Genomic DNA, 20127 nt, shown 5'->3' with positions numbered 1-20127 from the left:
CTTTTCTAAATTTATGCGCATGCATTGGATCGTGTTTGACTCATGCATGCATTCCTTTTTTGCGCTAACAGACGTGGGGCAGGTGGCACACCCGACAGCCTGGTTCGGTGCGCTGGGTTGAACCAGTTTGCAGGGGTGGTCGGACTGGGCTTCCTTTAACTATTGAAAGCTCAGGGTTCCCGTTATACCTGACATATATATATATATATAGTTTATATATTAAGAGCCCTGGGCTTCCAATAATAGAGGAAACCCAGGCTAGTCAATATGCTCATTTGGGTTGAACCACACCGGGTCAACAGTTCCCAGTCACGGCGCCGTTACACCGTTTCCCCCGTCAGCCCAGCCACGTCTCCCACGTTTCCGGTTTCTAAAACCGTCTTCGCGCAATCAACTGAGGCAAACCCGCGCCGATAGGAAGAAAACCCCAGTGGTCGCGCAGTCTTTCCTTTCGTCTGAGGCGACTCGCCAAGCGATTTCCGCTGCTCCAATCCAGCGCCGTTCCAATCCAGCTGACATCCTTCAATCTCCCAGCATTGGAGCTCGATTTAAGAAGTTCCAGGTAATCCAACTTGAAATACATCGAGTTTGCCGTCGATTTTTTGAAGCATTTTTGTCGATTGAAGTGGATTTGATTGTAACCCTTATTCTTCAGCTAAATGTGTGATTTGTATCCGTTTATACATCTTTCTAATCGGTTCATTGCAACGCTCATTGCATCTCTCTTTTGTTCAGGAGCCCCGATCTTAGAGCATCTGCATTTCTTCTAGATCCCCTGTATCGCTCGACATTCATAGATCTAGACAAAGGCTGTGGATCGGGTATTTATTGATGAGTTAGCAGAGAGTACCTTTACACAACCCAAGTAACACATATATGTTTATTGTATTTGATATATATGCATATCCTCAGTACTGTTTATGCACATTCACTTGAATCATTTGTTTACACATCTTTTTTTATATATGCATATCGTCAGTACTCTTTATGCACATTTACTTGAATCATTTGTTTTCACATCTATTTTATTATCAAATATGCTTATTGTATTTGATATATATGCATATCCTCAGTACTTTTTATGCACATTCACTTGAATCATTTGTGTACACATCTGTTTTATTATATATAAAATATACTTATTGGATTTGATATATATGCATATTGGCAGTACTGTGTATGCTCATTTGTATAGATGTTTATGAACATTGCACAATATAATAAGCATATTTGCATTGTTCTATTTACTTGAATCTGTAGTTTACACTCCTGTTTATTATATATAAATACATACAGATACTGTTATTTAAGCAAAAGTTATTTAAATATTCATGTTTGAATATGAGCTAAATGTGTATATTACCATGAACCAGTTATTAAAATATGTTGTATAGTTAGTTGATGCAAAAAAGGCTCTTATTTTATCATGATCCATTTACAATTATATGAAATATTAAATTAATCTTTATGTTTGTATATAACCATTGTTCATTAAATGTTGTCACATAAATGTAAAAGGTAGTTTAAGTTATGTAATTCCATTTAGCATTATGTAGTATGCATTGTAGATAGTTATAGTAAAAATTAGATTTTTTGGCATATATTCATGCATAAATCACTGTATTTAAAAACAACTTTTTTTCAACAGATTTATTCAGTGTTTAATCATGAAATCTGTTGATCGCCCTCCAAGTAATCCAAAAAGATTAACCATTGAATCCAGTCAGGAGGTTTTTTCAATTGACATTTCCAGACGTACAAGATCTAGCAGCTCAGCTCACCAAGATGATATTCCACAAAATCAGAAGCAGAATGAGCCACAACCAGCTCCAGTCCATTGTTTTCGCAGAAAGGCTTTAGCTTGTCGTGTAAAAAAAACCTCCTGCTCCATCCACACTGTCCGACGACGATTTCATGGATGCTCCATCGTTGAAGCGCCAATTCAGATCTGCCTCACCTTCTCCTTCAGAAAAAACAGTGCAAAGAAGATAAAAGTCCCTTCTCCCCAAGTTCCGAGTGTGAAAAGAAGTCCAAAGTCTAATATCATTACAAAAAAGCTCTCCTAAACAGAAGACTCCTAGAAAATCCCAGGTACTATGTATATATTTCTGTTTATTCATGTGTTAATTTTGGTGCCCAATCAATTTTGTATTTTCCCCCACTTTACATTTATGTATATTATTATCTCAAAGTATGCTGTTTATTTTTTTAGTGTTGTAGACTAGTTATTTACAAGCATGTAATAAATATCCCTTGTATGTAAATATAGTATCCTTAGTTATAAACAATATATATACTTTGTGTATTAATGCATATTCATTTATGCTTTCAGAAATTGAATATCCGCTGCATTCCCTATGATGTTATTGTCTCATCTTGGATAATGAGCGATCGGCAGCGCGATGCTGTCGCTAGGTTGGGATTTTCTAGTATATTTGATTTGCGAACTGATGCCTTAGAGAGCAGATCTCTCATCAGGTGGTTGATGGATAAATTGGATCCACGTGACATGACCATACGCCCAGGGGCTGGCAAGGAACTGAAGATAACAAAAGATACGGTTCGTCTGATTTTGGGTTTGCCATGTGCTGGAGGAGGCAGGGAGTTTACTGATTGGTACGATGAAGTGGATGCTGCTACAAAACTGAGACGTGATCTCAATGTTGGTAAAGAAGAATTTGATGTTGTCAAGCTTCAGGACAAGATAGTGCTTGGCAATGATGATGAGTTATCAATCAGATGCTTTTTTCTGATTCTATTCAATCGACTTCTTTTTCCTTCTGCTTCATGGGGCATTACAAACAATGAGGTACTAATGACTTCAAACATGGCCCGAATGGCTGATATTGACTGGTGTCAACTAGTTTACACGGATTTGTGTGATGCTGCCACACGTTGGCATAAAAGGAACAAAACAAACATCACAGCAACAATATATGGATGTTCACTCATTGTTCTAGTAAGTAATTCTTTTGTTTACTGTGCATATATATGATATGCAAATATTTGTTATGTACTAATTTTATATATTTGTGCATTCTTTTTTTTTCAGATTTACTATCTTGATCACTTACATCACCCTGCATCTCCTGATAAAAAATATGGTACTCCCCGCATTAAGTTTTTTGATAATGAGACCATAAGAGAGTTGGCTAGGGGTGACAGACGTCCCCCCGTAAAACTGGTGAACCATTCGGCTATGCAGAGATTAGACATAAACAATTTTTGTCCTGTTATGCAGCTGTTAAAATTTTATTACTGCTAACTGTTCTATCTGCTTTATACAGTTTTGTAGTCGTTCAGAAACGTGTTACGTCATTGCTCCAGAATGGCCTGTTTCTGTCGTTTTCAACATATATGTGCCACGTATCAAGCATTTGATTGGCAACAAGTTGCAATGTTTGCCCTCCCAGCATCGACCAATATTTCAATCAATGTTTGATGCTCATGACAAAGAGGTGGATAAGTACTGTGATTCCCTTCAGCTGAGCCATCAGATGATTGTTTCGAAGCAGATTGAACTATCTGAAACATTTGGTGAAATGATCGATGAAGTACTGAGAGCTGCAACGCAGCGCGATTCACAGCAAGAAGGTTTTATTATTTATGTTTATTTTTTTAAATTAATCAAGTTCACGAATTATTGCGAGGAAAATTATATTTAGTTATACGATCTCAAATAATTTATTCTATGCAGCATTGTATATACAACTTATGCATTAATTTATACTCATACAATCAGCAACACATTTTTTCAGTTGATTTTATTTTTGAAAACTGTAATTTATTTATGCATCCTGATAGTATATTGATGTAGTTTGCGATGATGTGTATGTTTAACCATTTTTTTATAACGATACATTTATATTCCTTGTACATTTCAGTAACAACTACTTTATTATTATATTTTGCAAATGTAGATAACCCCCCACTACCTCAATGCCTCCAACAAATGCTCCAGTATCCTCTCCACCTGTTCCAACACCTGATAATCAGCAACATGATCAGGAAATTCATGTTCCTACTGATCATATCAAAGTATCAGATCATGTAAGTTTTTTCATACAAACTATATATACAAATCATATATTATATTTAGCATACAAGTTACTGTTTACTCAAATTTCAGTTGTTTCCATTACAGATTGTCAGTGGGAACGTCTGTAAAAAAAGATGAAGTTATGGATGCCCTTATATTTGACAAGACTCCAAAATCAAATGTTTGATTTCCTTTTATCACAGTTATTATATTTTCATTTACAATGTATGCAAGTAACAGTAATATATATGCATGCTTTATTTACTTTATTCACCAGGCTTCCACAACCGACAAGTCTGCTGCTCCTGAATTAACACCAGATATAAATACTGTCAGTATTTATGCCTTCATCATATTATGATAATATTAATTACAACCTATGTTTCATTACGTTTATATTAATAATTTTATTGTTTACAGGAAGGACAAAAATCTGTTACACATGATACTCCCATATCTGGTGCACCTCAGTTTGATAAAACCCCACTGACAGATGTAAGTCATGTCGTTTTATATTCTCATATTTTTCCTATATATACACTAAAATACATAATTATTTATGCAATTGTTTACTAACATATATACATATATTAGGCAACTACTGAACTTGTTGCAAGGGATAGTTCCTCTAAATCTGCAGTTGCTGAACCTCCCCACGTGTCACGCGAAGACTGTGCTCGCAACCTACTTAAGTTCATTTTGTCAGGACAACTAGATCCGAGCATGTATGTATTCGTTATTCAAATTCCAATTAAGTATAATTAGATGATTTGTAATTAAAGTTGTATTTTTTCCCAGGTCTATCATTAATTTTGGAGGATTTGGAGGTTCTGTCCTCAATGTTGTCCAGTCGTTTGGTCCTAATAAATGCCTTGAGAATATTTTCATGCAGGGATTTATCGACTGTATTCGTGATGATGATGTATTATACAATCCAGATTTTGTAATCAACACTCTAATACTGAATGTCAATGTTGGGGTAATTTTTTCTCTACAACTTTGTATCTTATTACAACACTTACTGTATAAATATATAATACTAATCAATTGATTTTTTTTGTCCAGACCGTTTTGAATATCGAGGAGTTCGAACAGCACAGTTCAAATCCCCAGCCCTTCTCAACATCACTTCTTAAAGAACAACTTGAACCGACGCTTCCTCCAGATGAAGTTCTGAACCAAATTAAATTGGTGAGCCCCAATCAGTTTTATTTGTAATAATGTTATACTGTTCTTTTGGTCATTAGTTATATGTTATCTTATCTTTAACTTTCCATACGCCTATTATTGTTCATTCATAAACTTATACATATATCTTAACAGATCCTGGTTCCTATGCTACGCCGTAGTCACTGGACCCTTTATGCAATCAACTTTGAACGTCGTCGAATAGACATCTTAGATTCAAATCCTTATGGAACATTGCTTGGAGGCACTACCTGGAAACAAATCCACAATGATCAAATGTTGATAAATGGAACGAAGATACCTTGGTCCAGATTAATAATGAGAAGACTTAGCATTGCGTTACATGAAGCTCGACCTGATTCAACTGTACCAAAGTTTGACAACTACAAGATTGGGCTTCTTCCCAATTGTCCAACCATGTTACCAGGGTCAAACGATTGTGGTTTTTTTGTCGCAAACTTCCTCCGATACTACGATTTTGATGATGGCGACTTATCAGAATTTTATACTCCGGTATGTTACTAAATTAGTGTTTTGATCATGCATATATTACTCCTTCATATTTAATCTTAGCATTAATTCGATATTATGACTATTTCAGGATGAACCATTGGACCAACGTGCCTTTGTTCTGCATTACCTGACCTTTCATCGCAACAACAGGGTTGCCCTCCTCCCTGCAGAACTGCTGCCTTTCAAGTATGCTCCAAGGAGACGACATTGTTTGAAAGCCAAAACTTAGATATCATAGCTGAACATGATTCCCTATGGGATCCACAAAACTGTTTATGTTACTTATTAAGTCACTTATGTCAGGCGTTGCTCATGTGTATGATACTCCATATGCCACTTATGTTCGATGTGTCCAGTGTCTATGCTACTTCGTATCAGTTTTTATTTGAAGTGTGTCAAACATAAGTGTTACCAGAATGTCTAGTTATGTTATCTGTTACAAAATTCTATGCTTTTCTTTTCCAGATTGTGAGATGGTTAATCGTTTGCTTCCAATGTTTGGCGTATTTCAATTATCATATTATCTTTAATATTCAAGTTTTATGCAACATATATACTTCCTTATTTTATATACATTAGGTTCCTTTTACACATTTACCATGCTAATTATGCTAACTGTAACCAGTGGTTATGCTACATCCTGTCTGATGTAGCTGTAGTGCGAAACCGAAGTATGTACTCCCATTCGATTAGTTATGTTAAGTGTATATAGTTTATATACCATTTATGTCCAGAACTGTCGATTGCTAAACGTTCAATGCCAATTTGTGGTACATATTCAGTTACATAATTTGTGTAATGGTATAGTTTTACGCAACATTTTATAGTTTTATATCAACGCATTATATAACCCAGTCATGCAAACTATTAATTTCCAAAAAACTAAAACATAGGTCATTGTGCTATTACAAGTTTCTACTACATCGACCACTCTTTAGTCACACTTCAAATTATTCGCCCAATTCAATATGCTCATCGGTTTCTTCATTTTCCACTTCTTCATCAATACAATGTTTTTTAGCAGTCGATGTTTCATTCCACTATGGAGCAGTTGTTTTATTGTTTAGTCTTGATCCGGCTGGTCGTCCTCTCTTTCGATTAGCCAGTTTTGCTAGCCTTGCCCTGTTCTCTTCCACAGACAGACACGTTCTGCTGTTATGTCCATCTGCTATACCACACAATTGGCATCTCCTATTCTTCTTTTTTCTCCTTTCGCACCTAGTCTCATAATCCTATCTTCTGAATTTTTTATTGTCCGTCCTTTTGGTCTTGCACGATCCGGCATACTCAGATTTATAACATCCACATTAAAATTCAACCTCAGTATAATAAAAGAAGTTATTATTTAGTATACGCATATTTGCATAAATTATCTTTATACCAATCAGTAAAATCATTTATCAATGCTCACCTTTTTAGCTTCTGAGGATGCAGCAATATGTTCCATTTGTTCATGTGCTACGTGACACGGAGAACTTGTATCACCAACCTCAGGTGGAATTCTCATGTTGTCCTCCTATATAGCCCAACCCAAATACATCAACATTTCCATGCAGCATAAACATATATTTTCATTATAGACAAATGAATAATATTTTTTTAATATGTACCTGGTTACCAGTTGTTATTAATGTTAACGCATGTTCACATCCAGTCATGGTGTTATGCTCATCCTACAAAATAAAATTTGCTTATTACATTGATTTTATATATTCATTATATACAATACTTCATGCAAGCTTATATATTTATCTTTTACATACCATTTTATGGCATGTAATTGTATTGTCATCTTCCATCCCATCGCCAGCATTATTTTTATTCAATTCTCCTTCCTGGTACAAATAACATGTTACTATGCATAATATATGTTACAAATAGTATAACACTTAAACAACTGGAATATTATTACCTTGTCTTCCTCATCATCACTAACATCTGTTGACTCATTACATCCAATATTTGGCTCTAATCGGCATAGAACGCCATCGAGCTCATCCAACACATCCATCGCCTTATCGTACCCTGCTTTTGACATACACGCCTGGTGAACTACTTTCATTGTTTTCGTTAACAACATTTTCTGTCTGTATGATTTAGTAACTCCATCCTTTCCCCTGAAGCTCTTATCAATTCTTTCAAATGGTACATCTTTTCTTGATGAGACAGTGTACCTTTGCAATATATACTTTGAAGGTATCTTTTCAACTTGAAGATGCATGAAGGCTCTTAAAAGATGAACACACAATAGACCTGAAAACATGAAAACCAACCATTATTTTTTAACGATATACATTAATTTGTACTACAATCAACAAATTCTTTAGTATGCAAATTTATTCTTTTAATCAACATAATATGTACAAACCTGTATGTTCCCACTGTTTGCACTCGCATGTATACTCCCCAACTTCTATGTCCGCTGTTATCTTGAATAGATGTTGTCCCCACACAATTTTATTAGACCTTTTTGTATGCTGTACGATCCAATCTTTATCACAACCGTCTGCGTCCTTTAATATTTTGTATGCAGTGGCGTATTTCATTGATTCCTCAAATCTATTCATAACAGCTCTGGTGTATGCTCTAGAGACTCTCACTTCGAACCTATACAATGTATTTGTTGTCCTTGGTCCCTATAAGACATTATTATCATAATTAAACAAATTATTTACATAAAATGTATGACAAACGTTATTGATAACAAGCACGACATACCTTGCTCACCAATGCCTCCTTTGATTCTTTCATTTTCCTGCTGTGCAACATTTTCATCATTTGTTTAGCGAACTCATGTAGTGGGGTGTTCGCATCTACATGTGATTGCTTCACTAATCTGTTCATGCTCTCACTTCGTTGTGTAGATACCATTACCCCACAGAAGTCGTTTTTAAAAAATGCAGGTATCCATTCTTTTCTTATTTCATATAATTTGCGTAGAGTCATATCTTCATGAAGATTGAACTCCTCTAGCATCATTTCCCAGGCACATTCAAACTCATGAGGAGTTAATGGATGATGTATAATAGACTGGAATGTTGTTTTAAAATCCTTAACAGCAAACCTTGCATATATCTCATTTAGGAATGACATAAATCTGTTCTGGACATGCCATAAACACAGTCTGTGAACTGTTTTTGGAAATACAGTTCTTAGAGCAATTGGTATTGCAGGGTCTTGATCTGCAATTGCTCACAAACTATTAATTTACTTTCACAATAAATTAATTCACTGTTTTGCATAACAAATTGACAAACCACATACCTGTAAGCATAACTCTCGGACCCTCGTATCCCATACATGTTTTGAATGAATTGAAAGCCCATTCAAAAGTATGTACTGTTTCATCTCCCAACAAAACAAATCCAAACACTGTACACTGCAGATGGTTGTTAGCTCCAACAAACATGCCCAGTGGTTTATCATATATATTTGTCTTGTGTGTTGTATCAAATGTCATAGCATCACCATAATCTGCATATTCCCCCTGCATACTTGCGTGTGACCAAAAAATACTCACTATTTTCACATCATTGTCTAGCTGGAAATCACAAAAAATTGTGGATTCTGTTTCTTGCATTCTGTAAAGAAAGCCAAAAGTTTGGCTACATCATTTGCGCAATTTTCTCTTCTCCTTGCTGCCCTCCTACATTTGTTTGCACAAAAAATGATCACACACACATTTACTATAGTAATATTTATGGCACTTAATATATACACATGAAACATAAAAATATTGCTTACATGTTTTTCAGATCTTGAGCAGTTACCGGTACGTTCTTCGGCCCATCATGCATTTCTGATATAAAATCAACTATGCAATGCTGCGGCACTCGGCTATCATGCATTGCATCAACAAAATTTATGAACTCAGCATCCCTACTTTTGTTGCAACGTAAATGTTGTTTCTCTGCTTCGTCAGTTATGAACTCATGGTTATGCTCCAAGTTTACCAGTTCAATTTTTGCAGCTACAACCATTTTTTTTCATCATCATATATTTTTTTAAATTTTATTCCAGCCTTACATTGCGTACGCCCCGAAGACCTATTCCTCATCCTAGGTGTATCATTTGATTTTGGTGCACTTTTACCTTCACGTGAACAATTTATCCACTTACTGAATGTTTTCTCTCTGTATTTCTTCAGTGGAAATTCAACTTCATATGCATACCTTTTATAGAATTTATATGCATCATCAACATCCTTGAAAGTCATCCCTACCATTGGCACTATAGTTAGATCAATGTTTTTTCCTGCAAATTCATTGACATTGTTGTTTGTACCATGGAATATGTTCATAACAATCTAATCAATCAAGAATCAAATACAACAATTGGACTTACATGTGAATGCAGTATTTGAGGCGTATCCATCTCCCTGGAGCTAATATTGGACATAGGAGGTCGAACCCTTTGTTCTCCTTCTTCCCCTATGCTCATCTCGTCGATCACAGGACCCAGTAGAGCAGGAGGTGGTGTGACCAGTGAGTTACCATCAACTACTCCCTCTGTCTCTGGATCAAGACAAACGCCATCTCCTACCATCGTCGGCGACTCTCCAGAGCCGGCCATCTCCACCTCCAATTAGTTATGCAGGCTTTGTGGTCTTTTTTTGGATGAAAGGAAATCACAGATACTATACAAGTAACCGCATCCACGTTTACAGGGTCTCCCCATTATTTCCGAAACCGTCCCGATATTATGGCGATGTCAATGTAAAACTAATATCCATAATAAACTATTTACGCACAATGACTGAACGTTTTACGCCAAACGGTATATACTATTTATGCAACTTTTGTGCCGTTTCGGTTTTATGCCATATCTTTCAACATCTTATGCTACGTTATATTTACCTGCCGCCATTACACCCCATGCAAGATCCATAAATTACGCGCTCACGTAACATAGTAATCAAGTTTGCATGTGGAAACTATTCCCTATAATTCCGCGCCTTTACCATATGTTTACCGCCTTGCCATTCAAACAACCGTGTAACGGCGCCGTCTGTCCTGCATGCCGTCTGTCTGCACTACGTTAAACACAGGCGCGCCTATCTCAGCGGACCAGACCTCGGAACCGACCTGGGCTTCCTTTAATATCCGAAACCTAGGGCTCCCGTTATACCTGCCCTATATATATATATATATATATATATATATATATATATATATATATATATATATATATATATATATATATATATATATATATATATATATATATATATAAAGTGTGTGTGAGACCTTATCTTAATAGAAAACGGCTCTAATGCGTGTTTTTGTAAGTTGATCATATTAAATAACTGATTTGAAAACGAAATAGTTAATTTAGAATTCCGGTAAACTCGGCCGGGCAGAGTCCGATCCCGGCGCTGTGGGAAGGACGATAACAAGAAGCATGCATGCATGGTGTGGGCAGCTTTGAGTGACGGCAAGATTGACTTTAGTAAAGTTAAATGCTAAGTTATTTTTTGCGTGTTAACCCAAGTATTTTTCCTGGTCTACTAAGGTTAGTAGCGGTTGACCTTGCCACGCATGCACTACCAAGACGAGCTAGCGTGACTTTCGCCTGAATGTTTCCGGTAGCAGGGGTGGTACGTACATGCATTAATGTTTAGTACAGCTGGAGATGAACAATTAATGGAAACAAACAAAACACATATATACGTAACATAGTGTGTCACTTTGTCCCCTCCTACGCGACTTCCCCTCCAATTCAGGCGCTCTCTCTCTCGATCCATGCATCTCAACTCAAAGGCATTCAATTAATTAATTATACTAGCTAGCTAGGAGGAGGAGTACTCCGGCCGGCCGGCCGGCGCCCATAAGAACCTCTCGTGTTGTGTATGCATCGATCGATCGATCGATCGATCTCCGACTCCGACGACCTCGCTATCCGCCATGGCTAGCAGCAGCAGTCTTGTCAAGTGCCTGGCGGTCACGGTGGCGGTGGCGCTCCTGGCGCTGTCGTCGTGTGGCGTGGTTGCCTCGGCGGCGGCGTGGAGGGGCAAGCCTCAGAAGTTGAAGCCCGGGGAGAAGCCCTCCGGCAAATCCAAGTTCTTCGCCCTCACCCCCGGAATGTTCGGCCACAAGCGCGACTACCAGGCCGCCTGCTCCGACGAGGGTGGCCCGGCATGCTACGTGGGTTGCCCAAAGGATTGCCCTAACAAATGCCTCGTCTTCTGCGCCTACTGCCTCAGCTTCTGCAGTATGTTGTTCATTAATGTGTCTCAACATGCATCATGCATTATGGATCACATCTATATATCGATCAGTATATATACTAACGAACATGCGCATACCCAAACCAAACCACAACCCCGGCCGACCGGCCAGTGTGTGATATCTTCCCCGGCACCTCCTGCGGCGACCCGCGCTTCACCGGCGGCGACGGCAACACCTTCTACTTCCATGGAAACAAGGACAAGGACTTCTGCCTCGTCTCCGACGCGGGCCTCCACATCAACGCCCACTTCATCGGCAACCACAACCCGGCCCTCAACCGCGACTTCACGTGGGTGCAGGCGCTGGGGGTCACCTTCGTCGCACCAGGCGGCGCCGGCGACCGCCACCGCCTCTACGTCGGCGCCCGCAGGGCCGCGGAGTGGGACGAGGAGGACGACCACATCCAGCTCACCTTGGACGCCGAGCCCGTCGACGTCGACGCCGTCAAGAACGCGCGCTGGGCGTCCAAGGCCCTCCCGGGGCTCTCCGTCACGCGCATGGACGCCGTCAACACCGTCATGGTGGAGCTGGACGGCGTCTTCGCCATCTCCGCCAACGCCGTGCCCATCACCGACAGGGACGACCGGATCCACGGCTACGGCAAGACGGGCGCCGACAGCCTCGTGCACCTCGACCTGGCCTTCCAGTTCCATAACCTCACCGCGGACGTCCACGGCGTCCTGGGCCAGACCTACCGCCCTGGCTACGTCAGCAAGCTCGACATCGGCGCCAAGATGCCCGTCATGGGCGGCGCGCCCAAGTACCTGTCCGCCGGTCTCTTCTCCACGGACTGCGCCGTCTCCCGGTTCCACTCTTTCGCCTCCGCCTAATACTAAGTCCCAAGCGCGACCGATCCTATTCCTATCCACGGCGTGAAATAAGATTTCTGTATGTAGGCTCTTATCTCATCTCATCGTATGAAAATGTACACGTGCGTTGCTGCATTGGAAGTACGTATTGTTGCACGATCAACTGAATAACTTGCGTCTCGAAAATTTTATGCACTAGTACGTTCGCCCACATCAAATAATCAGTGTTTCTGAGTTGGTTGCTCATGAAGTTTTCCAAATCATCAAACCATCGATTGATTTTTTATTAAAGTTGAGAGCTCTACATTTGAGTTTTGAAGAATTTCTGTCGTGCTCTTGATTTTCTGCTGTCGTCAGTACTGTCCCACTATTGTGTTAAGGGCATCCAGTCACTAGTTATTGTCTCGAGTGGTTATCACTTGTGAAATTTAGTGTTTTCAACGGTTGTTTAGGACGGTGTCCATTTCGGAAGAAATTAAATCTCGATTGCTCACATCCTTTAATTGGCATCAAAGAGAGTTAAGGTTCAATCTATGGTTAGTTTGGAAACTCAAATGCCCTTCGGGATTGAAGGAGATTGGAGAGGAAATTAGTTTATTTCAACCTCAATCCCCTCCAATCCGGAAGTATTTAAGGTTCCCAAAGTAGCCCTCAGGTCTAGAGGGGGTTGAGGGGGAAATTAGTTCATTTCCCACTCAATTCTCTCCAATCCCCCGTGATCCCCTTGTCACCAAATCAACCCCCAATATTTCTTTATCCATTATGATGACATCATCAAGCACGGTAGTACTAGTAAGAGGCTCCATGCTTTGGTGGGACCAACTAACTCTACTACAAGATATGCATTGTCTACACACCTTTAGAGCTTCCATGCTCGAGTCTAGGAGATTTGTTTGGATGCTACTTATGTGGTTCTTGTTGTTTAAATTTGTTAGGAACATATTGATCGTCATGAGGCTACAAGTAAGGCTATAAATGCTCTTTTCGTGAGTCTTTCCATTCCTAAGTTTAACCGAATTTCGATCTTGAGATGGGTCATGAGATCTTGTCCACTCTTGAGAGGTATTACAAGGGCACATCCTGTGTTAGGACCAGACTCTTTAAGACTCACCGTCGACAGTATGAAAACTTTCTTCAAAACTTTAGATGCTTGTAGAGTTCTTTGATTTGATGTTTTCTTGCTTCCAATCAATTATGAACAAGATGTAGGCAAATAACCCACATCTACCCGATGACAATATGAGATGACCCTAAAATTGTCGTGTTCCCTAGGTTAGAGGGTTTCGAAGTAAATGTCATAGTAACCATTGAGTCTCCAAGTATGAGACCCTCATTGTCGATGAGTTGTTTAAGTCTAGAGCCAAACTAGAGAACCAATATATGCCAAACAAGGCTCTAGTGTGAGGAGGATCTTCTCCTAACCCTCTTGTAACACCCAAATTCCAATTTTGAAAATTTAATAAAAAAATCCTAAAGGTTCATCTGAATTAAGGTGGTGACTATTGTTTGTCATCGAATATCTGGACTGTGTCCTTAATAAAAAAATCCTAAAGGTTCATTTACCACTATCTGCTCAAGCTTACTTGCAAATGCTTTCATTGGTCACAATGCTCCATAAGATGGAACTGACGAACGTGAAAGTCGCCTAGAGGGGGGTGAATAGGCAAATCTGAAATTTATAAACTTTAAGCACAACTACAAGCCGGGGTTAGCGTTAGAAATAAAATCGAGTCCGAAAGAGAGAGCGAAAACAAATCACAAGCAAATGAAGCGGATGACACGGTGATTTGTTTTACCGAGATTCGATTCTTGCAAACCTACTCCCCGTTGAGGTGGTCACAAAGACCAGGTTTCTTTCAACCCTTTCCCTCTCTCAAACGGTCACCTAGACCGAGTGAGCTTCCTTCCTTGATTTCCCGGGTCACTTAGACCCCGCAAGGACCACCACACGATTGGTGTCTCTTGCTTTGCTTACAAGGCTTTGAGAGTAAGAATGAGAGAAAGAAGAAAGCCAACCAAGCAACAAGAGCAACAAAAGAACACAAGTTGATTTTCTCACAAGTCCTAAAAACTAGAGTTGAATTGTGGACTTTGATTTGATCGGAGGCTTTGATTTGTGTATTGGAGTGTTGTGTATTGCTCTTGTATTGAATGAGGAGTAGTGAATGCTTGGATGTCTTGAATAGAGGTGGTTGGGGGTATTTATAGCCCCAACCACCAAAACAACTGTTGGGGAGGGCTGCTGTCGATGGGCGCACCGGACAGTCCGGTGCACCACCGGACACTGTCCGCACTACAAGAAACTAATATATGTTCGTGGGTTAATTTAAGAACGTGGGTACCGACATTCTTAATTGAGTTAAGTTCATGGGTTTGTTGAAGAGCGTGGGTACCCACGTTCTTAGTTTAAATTCGTGCGCCCTAGATAAAACTGTCGAACTTATCGTATTAGGAACGTGTGTACCCACGTTCTTATATTAAGTTCGTGGGCCACGTGGACACCGTCGAACTTATCCTAAAAACCTAAATCCCCAATCCGCCCACACGACTCTCTTCTTTCTCGCCCACTGCACGTACCGCGCGCACTCCACCGCGCCACCGCCAGCCACTGCGCTCGCCGCGCCTCCGCCACCGCTCCTGCACCTCGCGCGCTGCCACCACCGCGCCCGCCAAGCCACCGCCAGACCCACCGCTCCTCCACCGTGCTCAGAACAAGGCAGGCCACATCGCCAAAGACGATCTCATTCCCCTCCTCTCGTTCCTCCCACTCTCGCACGACGAGCCAGCTCCACCCCGTCTCCCGTGGCAACCGAGCGCTCCGTCTTCTCGCCGCGCTTCGCTCCCTGTCCGCGCCGCGGCTGCGACCGCGACTAAGGCGTAGGACCCTACCCGATTGTTTTATCTGTTCCAGGTAGCTGCTCTCTATTCCGCCAGCGATCGAGAGACCAAGAGGAGCAGGAGCGATGGCGAGGAGCTCGTTCAAGCTGGAGCACCCCTTCGGTTCGTCCCTCCGATTCCTGATTCCCCCCTCCTCATCCGGGCTTCAGCTCATGTTATTGGTCGTGCTAGGGTTTCGGTTGTTGGGCTGGTACTGGTAGATGGTACCCCGTGCGGACCTATCAATCGATCGATTCCTTAAATTTTCTAGGTTATATAAGCAAAGCTTTGTTGGGGGTGGGCGGGGGTTGGTCTGTTCTATCGTTTCACGATCCTGTGATGGTTGGATACATGTTTTTTTGGTTGGGGGTGTTGTGGTGGGAATCTGCAGCTTTAATGGAGTGCTCGTGGTAATCTTTAGGCTAGATTGTTGGAACTTGATGACGTTTGCAGTTAAAATTCACTAGGCGATTCATAGGTTGTTTGATGTAATCTCCGCACATCTAGATTTAGCCATTGCCGCTGCTGCATTGTTATTTGAGCCTTACGAATTGAGTCATCTCAACCAGTTTTGTAGTCATTGTTGTTTGAGCCTTAAGCATTGGCTTGGTTACTGATTGCTATTATCCTCGGGGTGGCAGCGGCGAGAACGACGACGCTCTGCCAGTGGTGGCGAAGACGCCAAAGAGGAGGACGACGCTGGAGAGCCAGCTGATCAAGTTTGAGGACGAGGACAACGAGAAGGCAAGAGCAGCCGCGGATGCGATGAGTCCTGTGCAAGTAAGTGGGTCTCTGGGGAGTTCTTTAGAGCTTTTCCTCGTTTGGATTCATCATCATTGGGTTGCTTTGTTTCATCTTGTGATTGCTAAAGAAAGAGGGCTTTTGTCATACAAAGAAGATTACAAAATAGAAAGGGGCAAAGGGAGCCTAAGTTTTATCTGAATGATACTAGGCTGTATGTTACTTTTTTTGAGATCTGAATTTCTCATGCTTGTAGACTGTAGATGAGAACATTTTAGAACTGAACAAAAATGCTAGACGTGGTTTAATTTTCTTGTGTACTTCTGATGGTTGATATCTTCCTTGTACAGGATGGATTGTTGATAAGAAAACCACCAGGCATGAGGTTTCCATCAAGAAGAAATGTGCCTATGTCTGCTGACCCAGTGGGCCATCTCCACAATGGCAGCAGTTTCGATGCCTTTTTCGTTTGCTCATCCATTCAAGATTTCCGTAGATCTATAGAAGCTCATGATATGTGTAATGGGGTCCTGTGGATGGAATGGTGGTTAGAAGATTTAATTTCCTCGGTCTGGGAAGGCTCTCATTGGTCATGGGTCACAGGGGCTATTCTTGATTGTTTCAGGATAAGTAAGCAGGCAAAAGTTATTGTGCCACGGCTTGAGATGGTGCTAGGGTGCTTTCCGCCATTATCATAATTCTCTGACGTCTGACCCTGTTGTTCTATTGTTTAGGAGACGTCAGCTCCGAAGAAAGATGTTTATCAATTGTTTGCTGAGAAGGTCAGGGATAACAAACAACTGGAATCAAGATGGACAATCATGCAAGAAACCCGCGTGGAGTATTTCTGTAATTTTTATTGTATGTGATATTCTGTGTTGCGTGTGATTTTATGTTTGTCTAATTGTTCATTTCTGTAATTTTTATTTTTTCTGAAAAAAGGATAAGAACGTGGGTACCCACGTTCTTAATGCACGTTCTTAATGTTAAGAACGTGGGTACCGTCGAACTTAATGTGCAGCCCACGCAGAGCCACGCAGGCCACATAAGTTCGACGACCATGCGTCCTCGTCGAACTTAACATAAGAACGTGGGTACCTTCGAACTTACTTCTCTAAGTTCGACGGCCCCCGTCGAACTTAAAAACACACGTTCTTAATGTTAAGTTCGACGGTACCCACGTTCTTAATGTTAAGTTCGACGGTACCCACGTTCTTAATGTTAAGTTCGTCGGGGCCGTCGAACTTACTTCTCTAAGTTCGTCCAAAAATCGTCATCGGCTATATTCGTCGGTACACCCACGTTCTTACGGTAAGTTCGACGGCTTATTACATTAAGTTCGACGGTTTGTCACCCACGTTCTTTAACCAGTTTCCTGTAGTGCCGGTGCGCCAGCCACGTCAACCAACTGTTAGGGCTCTGATGGTTTTGACCGTTGGAGCTCTGACAGCTTGGGGCACCGGACAGTCCGGTGCCGCACCGGACATGCACTATTCACTGTCCGGTGCGCCTTCTAGCGCTGCTCTGACTTTGCGCGAACTGTCCGCGCATTGTTCATGTTGCAGGCGACCGTTGGAGTCGACCGTTGCGCTTCTTAGCCGTTGTTTCGCTGGCACACCGGACAGTTTGGTGGCACACCGGACAGTCCGGTGAATTATAGCGGAGCGCCCTCTGAGAAACCCGAAGCTGAGGAGTTTGGAGTTGATCGACCCTGGGCACCGGACACTGTCCAGTGGCACACCGGACAGTCCGGTGCGCCAGACCAGGGTTCTCTTCGGTTTCTTTTGCTCCTTTCTTTTGAACGCTAACTTGGATCTCTTTATTGGTTTGTGTTGAACCTTTAGCACCTGTAGAACATATAATCTAGAGCAAACTAGTTAGTCCAATTATTTGTGTTGGGCATTTCAACCACCAAAATCTTTTAAGAAAAGGTTTGACCCTATTTCCCTTTCAATCTCCCCCTTTTTGGTGATTGATGCCAACACAAACCAAAGCAAATATATAAGTGCAGAATTGAACTAGTTTGCATAAGTTAAGTGCAAAGGTTGCTTGGAATAAAACCAATTTATACTTTCATTAGATATGCATGGATGCTTTCTTTCTTTTAATATTTTGGACCACATTTGCACCACTTGTTTTGTTTTTGCAAATTCTTTTCAAAGTCTTTTTGCAAATAGTCAAAGGTTTATGAATAAGATTTCGAGAAGCATTTTCAAGATTTGAAATTTTCTCCCCCTATTTCAAATGCTTTTCCTTTGACTAAAACAAAGCTTCCGCTTAATGAAATTCTCCTCTTAGTGTTCAAGAGGGTTTTACCAATTGAAAGAAGATCAAATATTTTTAGATATCAATTGAAAAATCCTCCTTTAAATATATCAATATAGATACCAATTGAGATAGAATTTCTTAGAGGAATACTAATTTGAAAGATACCAATTGAAAACTAGATTTTGAAAATTTGAAATTGGTGTGGTGGTGCGGTCCTTTTGCTTTGGGCTAATACTCTCTCCCCCTTTGGCATTAATCGCCAAAAACGGAGACTTTGTGAGCCCTTTTTACTTTCTCCCCATTGGTACTAGTAATAAGAGTGAAGATTATACCAAAGTGGAGAGCGGTGCGGAGTGACGGCGAAGGGTAAATGATATTGGTAGAGTGGAGTGGAAGCCTTGTCTTCACCGAGTACTCCATTTCCCTTTCAATCTATGACTTATCAAAAGAATTTACTTGAAAACACATTAGTCATAGCACATGAAAGAGATATGATCAAAGGTACATAAATGAGCTATGTGTGCAAAGTATCAATCAAAGTTCCGAGAATCAAGAATGTTTAGCTCATTCCTAAGTTTAGTAAATGTTTTCTCATCTAATGGCTTGGTAAAGATATTGGCTAATTGTTCTTTGAAGCTAACATAGGCAATCTCGATATCCCCCATTTGTTGGTGATCTCTCAAAAAGTGATATCGAATGGCTATGTGCTTAGTGCGACTGTGTTCAATGGGATTATCCGTCATGCGGATTGCACTCTCATTATCACATAGGAGAGGGACTTTGCTAAATTTGTAGCCATAGTCCTAAGGGTTTGCCTCATCCAAAGCAATTGTGTGCAACAATGACTTGCGGCAATATACTCGGCTTCAACGGTAGAAAGAGCTACTAAATTTTGTTTCTTTGAAGCCCAAGACACCAGGGATCTTCCAGAGAACTGACAAGTCCGTGATGTGCTCTTTCTATCAATTTACACCCTGCCCAATCAGCATCTGAATAACCTATTAAATCAAAGGTGGATCCCTCGGGGTACCAAAGACCAAACTTAGGAGTATGAACTAAATATCTCAAGATTCTTTTCACGGCCTTAAGGTGAACTTCCTTAGGATCGGCTTGGAACCTTGCACACATGCATACGGAAAGCATAATATCCGGTCGAGATGCACATAAATAGAGTAATGATCCTATCATCGACCGGTATACCTTTTGATCTACGGATTTACCTCCCGTGTCGAGGTTGAGATGCCCATTGGTTCCCATGGGTGTCTTGATGGGCTTGGCATCCTTCATTCAAACTTGATAAGTATATCTTGAATGTACTTGGTTTGGTTGATGAAGGTGCTCTCTTGGAGTTGCTTCACTTGAAATCCTAAGAAATACTTCAACTCCCCCATCATAGACATCTCGAATTTTTGGATCATAATCCTACTAAACTCTTCACAAGTAGATTTGTTAGTAGACCCAAATA

The 20127-nt window shown here is 40.7% G+C and overlaps 1 protein-coding gene across 1 annotated transcript; it reads left to right on the top strand.

Annotated features, from left to right (window-relative positions):
* The first annotated feature begins 11414 nt into the window (after positions 1-11414).
* On the top strand, positions 11415-13031 carry LOC100285895 (uncharacterized). The gene is made up of 2 exons (NM_001158784.3): positions 11415-11950; positions 12079-13031. The coding sequence occupies exons 1-2, from the start codon at positions 11644-11646 to the stop codon at positions 12795-12797; spliced, it is 1026 nt and encodes a 341-aa protein (NP_001152256.1). The 5' UTR covers positions 11415-11643; the 3' UTR covers positions 12798-13031.
* The last annotated feature ends 7096 nt before the right edge of the window (positions 13032-20127 follow it).

This window comes from Zea mays, chromosome 3 (genome assembly GCF_902167145.1).
Source record: "Zea mays cultivar B73 chromosome 3, Zm-B73-REFERENCE-NAM-5.0, whole genome shotgun sequence".
In the NCBI taxonomy this organism is placed as follows: domain Eukaryota; kingdom Viridiplantae; phylum Streptophyta; class Magnoliopsida; order Poales; family Poaceae; genus Zea; species Zea mays.
This window is presented reverse-complemented; position numbering and strand designations above follow the sequence as displayed.